At 43.7% G+C, this 14,011-nt stretch overlaps 1 protein-coding gene across 1 annotated transcript; it reads right to left on the bottom strand.

Moving 5' to 3' along the window:
* Nucleotides 1-414: 414 nt before the first annotated feature.
* Nucleotides 415-11,085, bottom strand: LOC121368727. The gene is made up of 4 exons (XM_041493475.1): nt 10,646-11,085; nt 8,343-8,405; nt 6,793-7,371; nt 415-761 (listed from the first exon to the last, which is right to left on the bottom strand). The coding sequence occupies exons 1-4, from the start codon at nt 10,902-10,904 to the stop codon at nt 415-417; spliced, it is 1,248 nt and encodes a 415-aa protein (XP_041349409.1). The 5' UTR covers nt 10,905-11,085.
* Between the last annotated feature and the right edge of the window lie 2,926 nt (nt 11,086-14,011).

Here is a 14,011-nt window from a genome sequence, read left to right as displayed (position 1 = left end):
ATCTAAAAAAGCGAGTTTGATACGTTTTTAAACACAAGTTGTGAGATAAATGGTATCTAACAGACATAAATGTATTATTCTCTTTCTTACATATCCTCATAAACCAGGTTTCAAGCAAATGTTAACATCTTTTTCGACTAAAAGTTATTTACAGCCGTTGCACTTGTAGCTGACTTACGCGTCACAGACACATGAATGTCAGGTTAACTACGCGTCACAGTCTAATTGATTTACATCGTGTAGTTTTTCAATGGATGTATGGCATTGGTGACCTGGTCATCACCTAGGAGCAGCCAGTCGTATGTCTTGAAATTGTAAACAACCATGTGTAACAAAAAATAACGCATGGTGTTCTCACCAACGGGTGCATAAGAAAAATAATATAATATATAATACTAGTAATAATAATAATGCTCATTCGTCTTCATCGTAGGAAACATCATAGTCAGGATCTGTTTCGTATTCACGACCAACATTCGTCTGATCTGTAGATTCATCAACGAGTTCACCATCTTCAATTCTATCCCCAATTTCACGTGTAGCATCCGTTTGATCTATATAATGAGTACTCTTCTTCTCATCGTGTTTGGTAGTCACACTTTTACATTTGATTGTATGTCTTTCTGAACATTTCAAGATCAACACGTCGTCCTCGTCACTACTGGTGTTGCTACTAACACTGCTCGAATACCCCAAAGCCATAGTGTGAATATCTGGAGCATACGTCTTCTCTCTACCACAGTCGTTGAGCGAATGATTCCCTGTACACAATCCAGGCTTTTAAATACAATGTCTGAGCAAGTCCGAACATGCTCTGGGTTTTTTCCTTTTGTCACAATTTTAATGACAATAAAATTCAAAAACGTTATCTATGTCTTTATGTGGTGTTGCTTTCTGTATGGTTGGAATATCAACTGACACAACTTTTCTCAATTTTGGGACAAAGTCACATATGACTTCAAAACACTCTTTCAACTTCTGCCATTGGTTGAGGTGAAGAAAAATCCCTTCCCTTGAAGGCTTGATCTCGTCAACACACCACCACCAATAACGAATGTCCACCCCGGCAATGTCTTTGTCTACACTCACATACATGTTGGCTCCTAGATGAGAGAACAACTTCTCTTTCCTTTCCTTTAAAACAGCTATTGTTGAGCACATGAAGACAGTTCGACCCACTGTTTTAGGTTTAGAACGATGCCTCGTTTGGTGGGGAATATTTTTCCCTTATCACTGTCGAATTTCCGGATATGTATCAAAAGTTTTTGCTTCCATGGTTGAGCCATAACGTATACATTTTGCCCAATTTCTAGTTGGCATCGCGATTTTTTATCCTGTTCAGGGCATTGAATAGTGCTTGATGAATGTCCCGATGCCATCTTCTTCTTTCAAAATAAAAAGCAACAAGCTACAAAAATGTGAATATCGTCAACCTCTAAAACAAACTGGACGTAGATCTTGTCTGTAGACTTTTCGGCGAGCGAATGACAATGAAGCCAAAAAACACCCTTTTTATACCCGAGTGAGGCATCCCAAGGTAAGTCCAAGGACATCGGGGCCAGTCCAAGTAGGTCAAGGCCTTTCCAAGGCCATTGTCTCCTACCAAGGTCTCACACCTGCACCAAGGCCATTGTCTCCTACCAAAGTCGCACACCTGCACCAAGGACATTGTCTCCTACCAAGGTCACGTGATCACAGAAAAGTAGATCATGGCACCCCGTAGGCCTTGGTACTAATGATAATTTTGCGATTCAGATGCCAGGAAAAGGCGTTTAAAGCCATCCAGTTTAAAAAAAATTTATCTGGGAGGGGGGAGCATGCCCCCGGACCACCCTACACATCTCGTGTCATGCTTTAACAAAATGCCCCGACGGGTCTCAAAGTACACTTCCGTTCGTACTCTGGGGGGGGGGGGGGGGGGGGGGGGGGGGGGGGGGGGGGGGGGGGGGGGGCAGAGAAAGAAAGGGTGAGAAAGAGAGAGAAAACATAGTTAGCGAATGAGTGACATACAGAGACAGACATAATGCCAAAAACATGAATAAATACACAGACGGACAGAGATAAATACAGTCATACTGAAATACAGAGACAGTCATTGAGAAAAACAGATATAGCCATACAAAAAGGGACAGCCAGAACCAAGAGAGGCAAATAGGCACAGACCCACAGACATACGCTCAAACATAGATACACATACACACAGATGCCCACACACGCCAAGACACAAAAAACACGTTCGTACAAACGCCCACACATACAAACACAGACAATTACGTAGATGCTCGCACTGTCCCACACAGACATGCACACATTTACACACAGATAGATAGATAGATATACAGACAAAACATACGCACACATATAAATACATATAGAAACATACGGGCAGACAAACACACAGACAGCTCCAACACACGCACATAGAGACACACGGAGAGACGAAAACATACTGCCAGAGATTTACACAGACGGAGACACACAGATATACATACTCAGATACGGAGAGTGGTTGAAAGAAACCGAGGAAAAAAAAGAGCCATACAAAAAGGGACATACACAAAAGGAGAGATACAGACAGAAATATGCAGAGGTGCACGTGCACACACACACACACACACACACACACACACACACACACACACACACACACACACACAGGCAAGCACACAAACATACACACAAACATAAATAAACATGTTTTATTTAACGACGCACTCAACACATTTTATTTACGGTTATATGGCGTCAGACGTATGGTTAAGGACCACACAGATTTTGAGAGGAAACCCGCTGTCGCCACTATATGGGCTACTCTTCCGATTAGCAGCAAGGGATCTTTTATTTGCGCTTCCCACAGGCAGGATAGCACAAACCATGGCCTTTGTTGAACCAGTTATGGATCACTGGTCGGTGCAAGTGGTTTACACCTACCCATTGAGCCTTGCGGAGCACTCACTCAGGGTTTGGAGTCGGTATTTGGATTAAAAATCCCATGCCTCGACTGGGATCCGAACCCAGTACCTACCAGCCTGTAGACCGATGGCCTACCACGATGCCACCGAGGACGGTCACACACGAACATAAAGCCACACATATATACACACCCACATAGATACACTGGGACACCGACACACACAAATACACTGACGCACGGTCACGGGTAACACACACACACACACACACACACACACACACACACACACACACACAGAGAGAGAGAGAGAGAGAGAGAGAGAGAGAGAGAGAGAGAGAGAGAGAGAGAGAGAGAGAGAGAGAGAGAGAGAGAGAGACATGCCACCCAGAAACACACGCAGGTAAACACGCAAATACCCACATATAGATAAACACATAGACATACACACATAGAGACACACCTAAACACTCACGACATAAAAACCAGAAGCACACACACACACACACACACACACACACACACACTGACACACACAGATAGAGATACACATATAGATACACACATGTACAGAGACTCACAGACATACAAGCAGACACACAGACATATAAACAAGCAGATACACAGACATAGACGCGAAAGCAGATACACAGAGATACACACATGAATACACGCACATACACACAAGGAAAAACACACACATATACACGCATACGCATACACACCCAACACATACAAATACATATACAGACTCACACACACAGATCCAAATACACAAAGACACTCACACACATAAACTTACTGACAGATATAGACACACGAAGACTCGCACATACACACACAACACAGATGCACACATGTACGCGCACAGGTACACAGGAACGTACATATACTCTGTCAAAAAATAAACGCATAGGCGAAATATTCATGTTATTATCTCTTTAATACATATCACAGTCATTTGACATGAGTATGTGACAATGTTCTTGCTATGGACTGACGGCAGTGGAGGCGTTTTCGTCACCAAACAGCGTCGCACGAGAGCGCTGAAATCAGTACCTTGTGTGGCCACCAGCAGCAGCAATCACTGCGCGACATCTCCTTAGCATAGACTGAATGAGTCTCCGACTCCGGGCACGTGGAATCCTAGCCTATTTTTTTTCCTGCAGTGCATATGACAGTTGCGGAAGCGTCTGAGGCTCCGGGTCACGCTGGCGTACACGTCTGTCCAGTTCGTCCCATAGATGTTCAATGGGGTTGAGATCTGGCCATGGCAGCACATTAATGTTCTCATTCTGTAGGAAATCCATTGTTACACGTACCGTATGCGGCCTGGCATTGTCCTGCTGAAAGAGTTCTCTTTGTCGAACCAAAATGGGAAGCATGTGACGGCGAAGAATTTCATTCCGGTACAGCTGTCAGGTTGCCTTGTACGAACACAAGTTCACTTCTGCCGGTGTACGAGATCATGACACTCTCTCCACCGAATCTGTCAACTTGGGCGACGCAGTTGTTGGCAAAACGTTCATTGCGGCGTCTGTAAACACGTTGTCGTCCACCACGTCACTGTAGAAGGAAACGTGGCTCGTCGCTGAACCATACTCGCCGCCAGTTAACCAAGTTCCACCCCTGTACATTCGTGCACCAGCGAACACGTAAATGTCGATGTTGACGTCGCAGGACGGGGCCAACATACGGTCTCCTAGCCCGTAAACCAGCTTCTCGAAGTCGGTTTCGAATGGTTTGTGCAGACACCCTTCTCAAACCATGTATGCGTCCAGCAGTGTTCGTTGCTGTGGCAGTTTGGTGATGCAAGTGCAGAACTCGGATGTAGCGATCTTGTGCTGCAGTTGTTATGCGAGGTCTTCCACTTCTGAGCCGGTCTTCAGCTGATTGAAATTGCTGGTACCTGTCCCAGACGTAAAATAGGTGCTCTGATGGATGTTCATGTGGCGTGCGACTGCTGACTACGATTAACCTAATTGGAGGCGGCCTATTGCAGTGTTTCGATTCGGCAGGCTTAGTCTTGGCATCTTGTAACTCGTCTACGTCGTAATGGAAATGAGGCATCATTACGAGCATTGCAGCTTTAAATGCCCATCACTACCCCAATCTTTTCCCCCGAGTTTCATGTGCATTCACCAAAATCTGACCATTTCACGCCGATTTCCTAGGGTGCATTTGGGCATGCTGTCCCATTACAGGAACATTAACAAACATGGTTATTCAGTAACATTGTACAAAAAACACACCATATTTTGTAAAATCAAACACTTTTCTTCTTTCCCTATCATCTATGCGTTTCTTTTTTGACAGAGTATACATATTCACGTACATATGCACACACAGACACATACAAATACGCATCCACATATACATATAAACATACACATATACTTATGCGCGTACACAAATGCATACCCATTCACACGGATATATCAACACACACACAAACACAGCAACACAGTGGACACAGATACACACACAGACACAGATACATACCCAAAGACACAAACATACAGACAAACATCCGTAACACATACATATAGTACACACACTCACACACACACACACACACTCATTGGGAGCTGGGCGCCAATAAGTAAAAGTAGGACGCCAATGCACATAAAATATTGGACGAGAGAGAGAGAGAGAGAGAGAGAGAGAGAGAGAGAGAGAGAGAGAGAGAGAGAGAGAGAGAGAGAGAGAGAGAGAGAAAGAGAGAGAGAGAGACTCGCACATACACACACAACACATGTAACACACACACACGTAAAACACACACACACACACACACACTGAAATAGAAAATATGTGCCGACTCAAGTAGTGCTATCTATAAGTGAAAGACGATGTTGATAGGTTGTTTGGTTTGGTAAACACTTCTGTCTCTCTTAGCCTCTTTCAATGTCTTTGTCTCCGTCTCTCTGTTTCCTTCCCTGCCTGTCTTTCTGTGTTGGGTGCGTCGTTAAATAAATCATTTCATTCCTTCTCATTTGGGACACATTTTCTGAATCTGTTCCCCCAGTGAGCGTGTTTGAACATTAATTTGATATAAGCACGTTAAATTCTGACATTTGATTTGACAGACTTATGTGGGCATACATACATACTTCTGTCAGACCGCTCGCTCATCCGTCCGTCCGTCTGTCTGTCTTTCCCTCTGTAAGTCTATTTAATAACTGGAAAACATATTTTATAGATCAAACTAGCGCCATCTGTTAAAGGGACACGCCTTAGTTACGGCTAGTTGTTAAGCATTACGGCGTTGTTTTTCGCTATTAATGTCGAGATAAAATACACAACACGAAGGAATCATCTTACATATTTATTACAGACTTCAATTTTATATACATGTTACCTACTACATATTACTTGCCCTCATATTTACTTTATGTACAGGTGAAAACCACCCCCCCAAACCCCTTAATGTTTTGGATAAACCCTGGCCGCAGCTATTACCTATAACAGAACCCCCTGGGGACATACTGACTGCCCTCACTAGAGAGTATGTGGCAAGTCAGCGAGCCAAGGTTCCCAATCTGTTAACTGCCCCCCCCTAATTAACCTGCCCCCTCGGCAAACGTAGGTGGGCTAAACTCGCCTTCGGCCCCAAAGGTCGAGCGTATCTAATTAACCTGCCCCCTCGGCAATCGTAGGTGGGCTGAAAAACTCCCCTTCGGCCCCGAAGGTGGAGCGGATCCCTCAGGCAGTCTCGAGTGAATCCTTTATATTGACCTGTCCCCCTACTGTCCAGTAGGTAGGACCTAACCCTGGGCCAGATGAACCTTAGCTCTGTAGCTGTCCCCCGAGGGTCCCGCCACAGGAGTGAGTCTATATCCACTCCACCCATACCCGCAATAGCTCAGTTATGGAAAAACCTTTCCCCCTCCCAAGAGCAACGCTTTTCACGGCACCCCGCATTCCATCCAGGTACACCCCATTTCCTTTGCTCGACAGATGCACTCCATCATTCCTGAACAACTCCAACTCTTTTACGGTCACAGCGGGGTGCCCAATCACTGCCCCCCCCTCTGCAAGGACCAGTGCTTTTACTGCACCGTTTACCCTTTTCCGAGCTTTGTCCACCTGCTTTGGATGTTCCGCTCCATGCCAGTAGAGGCGCGGCAACATATTCGACCAAATGATCCTTACAGAGGGAAGTAGTGACCTCAGTCTCAAAACTGAACAAGTAATCTCCTGGATAAGGACCCTGTTTTTTACCGTAACCATATCATTGGACCCCAGTTGCAAGATCATGGAATTAGGTGGGGTTTGATGTTGCAACTTGCCCAAGATAAACTGATCCAACTGCGACCACCGCATTCCCCTATTCCCATACCATTTTATGCATATACCCGCCTGTTGTAACCCTAGGTTACCTCCACCTGGTCTGGTTTGCGCCTGGATTCCCGCCCAATGTACAATTGACGATCCTATAATCCACACTTCATGCCTACCTACAATCAATAAATTTACATTGATAAATTACTTAATGTGGAAAAACGAATATACCTTTTGTAAGCCCCTGAACGCCAACGGCCCCACAGCTTTGATGGTTTCCTCGGGTACACCCCTTGCCGCCGCCTCCGTTGCCGCTCCTATTCTAAAACTATGTGATTTGTAACATTGGCCGTTGCTATTTATAAACTGTAATGTCCGTTTGAGAATGGAGTTAAACTGGTATCTGGTTACAGATACCCCATTGTAATGGGTCAGCAGCTGGGGAGAACCGGTCTTATTTCTTGACTGCAAATATTTGTATACCCCAAGAACTGGACAGATGTTCTCATTTTTGAATCTTTCCAGATACAGTAAATAGCCGTTACCCCTTTGGTCATTCTTAGATTTTCTTATGAGAAGCTTTACCCGATATGGCAGATGTTCCCCCAGCCTGAAAATTAAACTAACATCATGTACCCCAACAGCCCTGTTTGAATTGTCACCTCGTGTAGCAGATGTTATTTTTCCCCCACACGTAGGAATGCGAAAAAGGCCAACTTAAAAGCTGTTGCAAAGAGCTCAGTCTCGAACTGAGACGAACAAATATGTGATAATGCTGCCACGATCTTCTCTAAGACTGGCAAAGTGATGGGGCTTCGTACATCCAGTCTAGTATTCCCCCTACTAAATCCCTCCAGGAGCTTTGAAATTACAAAGTGCTTTGTCGGGTCCCCACACCCATTTAATCTATGCCAGTTACTTAATCCGCTAATGTAGGTTCGAACGGTAGATGGTGATAATTGTTCCAGAGACAGATAAGCAATAAAGTGGATTAAGTGTTCTAAAGGTACTGGCCATAATGGAGACAAATTAAATTGCAGTCGAAACTTTTCTAGCCGCTTCTCTGCAGTTTTGTAGGTGTTCCATGTCTGACTTGCCATAGAATTTTTTAAAAGCCTACCTGCCTCTGCTGTCAAAGTTGCCAAACCTGTGGAGGTATCTTGGCGGGAATCCAGTCGGCTTCTGGTGTCAGCTTCCGGAACTTGTCCCACTGACAACGAGAAATAGCATCTGCTATTACATTCTTTTTTTTCCCGCAATGTGTACGGCTTTTACAAAATGTTCTTTTGCAAAGTTATCAGGACCAATTTCCTTAATAATGTCATTACCATGGCACATTTAGACGTTTTCTTATTGATCACAACTACTACTGCCTCATTGTCAATGTGAAATAGCAACTTTTTGTTCTGCAGCCTGTTGCCCCAAATTGTTACTGCTACAACCACTGGGAAGAGTTCCAAAAATGTTATGTTTCGAAGCAGCCCCATTTTCCACCATTCCGTAGGCCAAGATCCATATGCCCAATGACCCCGGAAGTAAACACCAAATCCCTTTTCTCTCCCTCCCGCACTATCAGTGAAAAATTTCAGCGAGTCACTACTTGTCCAGAACAAATCAGGCATGACAGTGACCCATTGTAGTATTTCAAGAAGCCTAACCATAGGTCCAAGTCAGCCTTGATACCTTGAGTAACCCGGATATTGTGGTGTGGTTTTGTAACCCCTCTTGTTGCATCAATCATGCGCCTAATAAAAGCCCGACCTGGTTTTACCACTTGGCATGCAAAGTTCAATGACCCAATTAATGACTGTAATGTTTTTAAATGTGATTTTCTTTTTCTGTAAATAGCAGTTATGAGTTGTGTCAAATCCCATATTTTTCTCTCTGGTAGTCGTAAGACCATATTTTGTGTGTCTATTTCGATGCCCAAAAAAACCAAGAGTGTACTGGGGCCTTCAGTTTTCTCTACCGCGATTGGAACACCTAACCTGGAACATGCATTCTGAAAACTTTTCATTACCATGTGACATTCATTTGATCCCCTCCTGCCCGCAAAAAGAAAATCATCTAGGTAATGTAAAACCACTGGCGACTTGTGCACACACTGCTTTTCAACCTCCCACTGAATAAAGGTAGAAAATTTCTCAAATATTGCGCAGCTGATTGACGCCCCCATAGGCAGACATTTGTCAAAGTAATATCTGCCGTCTATTTTAAAACCAAGAAGCTCAAAATCTCCTGGACTTACTGGTAGTAGCCGAAATGCAGATTTTATATCAGATTTTCCTAGCAAGGCTCCCTTTCCTAGCATCTGAATTTTTTGCACTGCCTCATCGATGTTTGCATAATGCACAGAACAAAATTTAGGGTCGATGTAGTCGTTTACTGATGCTGCATTGGGATATGACAGGTGGTGGATAACTCTAAAATCTCCATTTTTTGGAACTAACCCCAGAGGTGAAATTCTCAAAGTTTTTATTGGACGCTCTGGAAATGGTCCTGCCACCCTACCTAATGAAATCTCTTTTTCAATTTTTACCCTAAGTATGTCAGGGGCCTGCGTTACACTTTTTAAATTATTTGCCTCTGTTGCCTCCCTTGGCCCCTGATATTTTAATGTAAAACCCTCTGTAAAGCCTTCTATCAATTCCTGTGCTGCTATCTTATCTGGATAATCTTGTAACTGCTGAGCCAAATTATGTGTGTGAATCGGGGATTTTCCGGGGATTTTCCTAAGGTGTAAAGGTCCTTACAGCTTACACTGCATAGCTGGGTGGCGTCCACCACATTTTCCGCATAAGTGCATGAACTTGCACCTGGCAAAGGAACATTTTCCTTTGTTGAACCCCCAGCATGTTTTGACCCCACTCCCGACGGGGCTAGTCCCTTGGGTTGCCCGAAAGGGCTGGTTGGACTGCCCGCTGGTGCTTGCCTGGCCCACTCCCATTTGCCTAACACCCCCGACACCTGACATGCATAGAAGCCACAGCTCGTTATCAATAACCCCCCATGAATTTTCTGGGTGTCTAGCCTTTTTTATCCGAAATTGTTCGTCGTACCACGGCCAAGACGAACTTCTATTAGCCAACATCATTACGTCCCTCATGTATTTCAACAACTGTTGAGCCTCCTGGGAGCTCCGTTCCAACAGCACACTCATGAAAATCATGAATGCCGATATCCATGCAATTATGGACGTAAATGACCCGGTTTTAGCCTGGTTCTTTATGACCAGCTTCCCCCCCTCAAAAACAAGCTCGCCTACACCCCCTTGACTGGCTTCCATTTCCTGAGTGGACTTGTTAAACAAGCACAAATCTACATATTGCCCTTCCCAAATTTTTTCCCTTAATTTTTGGGGAATGTGTATCCCGATCCCGTCAAATACACTTACATGGGGGACAACCTCGATCGCAGGAACCTCAACATGGGGCAAAAAACCAGACTCACCCGTTGTCCCATGTCGGCCGGCGCCAGTTTCAAACTGGATGGAAGTTTCCCCGCCCCGGGCTCTTCGATCCACCTCGATCCGTTCTTCCTCTCTCACGCCGTCATCTTTTTCTGTCCTCCTTTGTCCCTCAATTTCGATCCGTGCTTCACGCGGCTGCGGCTCCGAAGTCGATCGATATCGCGCCGGCTGGGCGATCCTCCTCTTCGCTCTCCCGGTAGTTGCTTGAACAGCCACTTTCCTTTTCTTATTACCTGGCATGATGCTAGATGGTCTTGTTTTCACTCTGGATGGCGTTCGATTAATTCGTGATAATTTTTAAAAACTAGCTGTCGTGATGGCTGATCGATGGGAGAGACTGATATTTCTCTGTGTTGCGCTTATATAGCTAGTCTCAATACATACTTCTGTCAGACCGCTCGCTCATCCGTCCGTCCGTCTGTCTGTCTTTCCCTCTGTAAGTCTATTTAATAACTGGAAAACATATTTTATAGATCAAACTAGCGCCATCTGTTAAAGGGACACGCCTTAGTTACGGCTAGTTGTTAAGCATTACGGCGTTGTTTTTCGCTATTAAACCCATTTTTTCACAAATAAAATTGCACTTTACTTACATTTTATTATTTAGAATACACATTTCCATTCACCTGAAGTGCTTTTTGGTAATCCTGGTAATCCTGATGTTTGTAAAACCACTAAATGCATTTTTTGTATTTCTTAAAAAGCAAGCTAGGACCAATCTATTTTTAGAGGGACTCTTCCTGTGTAAACGTCACAGACGTTGGTATACCACGTGACCGTTATCATTTTGGTTCGGTTTGTTTTCTCGTGCACGGTTCGCGCAATCAACATCCGATTTGTTGTCGTTTGCTTCTTGTTCATTTGTGAGATTTTTCTTCACAGTTCGTGAACATTTTCAGTAACAATAAAGTTCAGACAAGTAAGTGTCTCAATACAAAACGTTACAAACCCTTAAAACCAATAATTTTGCTAAGTCTTACGATATCTGGAGAGGGGATACAACCAGGACAGAACAGTTGGAACATGTACAGAAGTGAAAGGAACGCACCCCAAGTCTGTGCGCACTCTGTGAAATTTGTCGTGACGTAGGCATTGTTGTGCTTCGAGCGACATCTACCGGTGACATCAGAATACTAACTTTCAAAATTATTTCAAGCAATTGGGACATGGGGATTCCCATTGTATTTATCGATATAAAACCTGCTTTTTCACTCCATTTGATAAATACGTGATCTAAGTGTGTTACAGGTTTGTAGATTAACCAAATTATAATTTATTTTCGCTGGATGGAACTAGGGCGTGCGACTTTAACAAGAAATACATTTCATGCTCTATTATAAATCAGACACGATATTTGCAATAATACTGTTAATAAGCCAATTTGACCGGTTTAAATATTGTTTAGTTTTACATTCAACTGTTTCACTTTTGAACAAGTTTTGATTAAATTCAGTTTCACGAACCATGAATAAACTCAGAACAAAACACATATCCCACCCTCTACCCCGAAAAAACAACAGAAAAAAACAGAAGAAGAAAAAATAAATAAAAACAGAAGAAAAAAGAAGAAAAAGAAAGAAAACAAGCAAATCAGGTGACATGCTAAATCCACTGAAATCGTAATTTTATTACACAATTCAAAAAGGTCAAACAAAATCTTTAAAGGAACAGACCCTAGTTTCAACCAGTGAAAATTAACACTAAGTTTAGTTAATCTACAAACCTGTAACATATTTGGATAAAGTTACAATTGAGTGAAACATGAGTCTGTGACTTTAAAATGGTGAAATAACCTCGAAAAAACAGACTAAAATTCGTCTCCATAAATGTTACTTCTCAGACGCACGTCCGTTTTTAAAAATATGAGAAATGCATTTTGTGATATTAAAAACACCAGGATGACCAAAAACACTTCGAATGTACGGAAATTGATAATTTAAATAATAAAATCTAAGTAAAGTATGATTTAAGTTATCAAAAACGGTTATAATAGTAAAAAATATGCGTTAGTGTTTAAAAACTAGGGTATGTCCCTTTAACAAAAGACTCCATTTCAACCAATCAGAACGCCGTATGCTGGTCACTTGATCCAGTAATATGTTATTGCCCATATTACTCTTTGGCTGTAAACTTGATAACCCGATGTGTATTCAGTACCTCACAGGCCGCACTTGTGGCTTCCTCTATATTGGCTAAAGAATACTTTTTGTGGGGAATTTTCTTTAGTGCTCCGTCCAAATAGTCCACAAATTATTCTTAACAAATCAAGAGCAGAAATGGGTTGAGTTGGATTAGAAACAGGTTTAGGTCCCCCATTATTGCCTATACGAGTAGCCTCTGTATGGCGTCTTTGGGGTGGGGAGTTGTCTAGTAGGGTGAGCCAAGTGTACAGGGGCGGATGGAGCAGGAGCCGCCCTGACACCCATCCCATCCTGTCCTGATGTTGCATTTCTTTCGGCCAAAATACGTATCGCTTTAATATGCTCCAGGCACTCCCTGGCACGAGTGCAATGGGAACCCCGGCAATTAGCACATGAGGCTATTCTCATGCATGGGTTGTCGGGGAATCTCTTTGGGAGACTAGCACAGCACCGGAAGCATATGTGTTCCCTGGTAGCTCTGCGGTTGTTTTTTTTACCGTGTGCTTCCACCTCTGGCACATGGCGCATTTTACCAGTTTGTCCTGATAATTTATCATCTTATGGCATACGCCATTAATCAAAATTATATCTGTTTCGGTTGGGCGGGACAGGAGGATATCCGGGTAACCATTCTTCTATATCGTGACATTGGTAATGACCAAGTCGCGGTTGGCATGCTTTACCCTACCCAGGATATCTACACCCATTTGCCCTGTGAGGTTTGTTTTTTGCTGTCCTCCGCAAACAGATTGGGGGGGGGGGGGGGGGGGGGTAGGAGTCCACCCTCCTATTGACCACTTGAAAGGGGGTGGGGTGGGGTGGGGAGTTGGGAGGATAGCGGAGTGGGGACGCTCTTCATATCTGCCACCCCCCCCCCCCCCCATCTCTAGCTGGGTTCACCTGTCTGTAAAAGGGCGCGGTCCCTCCTGAATCAACCCTCGGTCAACAGACAGGGGAGGAAAATGATCAACTTTCATATCCACCTCCAGTTTAAACAGTGGTAGACTTCGGTTGAGTCTAGTAGATGGCAAATTAACATTACGTTTGTTTTGGAAGGTTTTGATTTGGGGACCAACATTTTTTCTATGATTATAAAAACTGATTTTTGGGGGGGAACACCCTGACCCTGGCCCCGACGAGCAGGCACTCTTGCGTTTATATCTTTTTGTCCACTACAGTAGTGAAGTCCTCAAAAGAATCGTTATG

Source organism: Gigantopelta aegis, chromosome 3 (genome assembly GCF_016097555.1).
Source record: "Gigantopelta aegis isolate Gae_Host chromosome 3, Gae_host_genome, whole genome shotgun sequence".
Lineage (NCBI taxonomy): Eukaryota > Metazoa > Mollusca > Gastropoda > Neomphalida > Peltospiridae > Gigantopelta > Gigantopelta aegis.
Note: the sequence above shows the minus strand (reverse complement) of the source record. Positions and strands in the feature narration are given on the sequence as shown.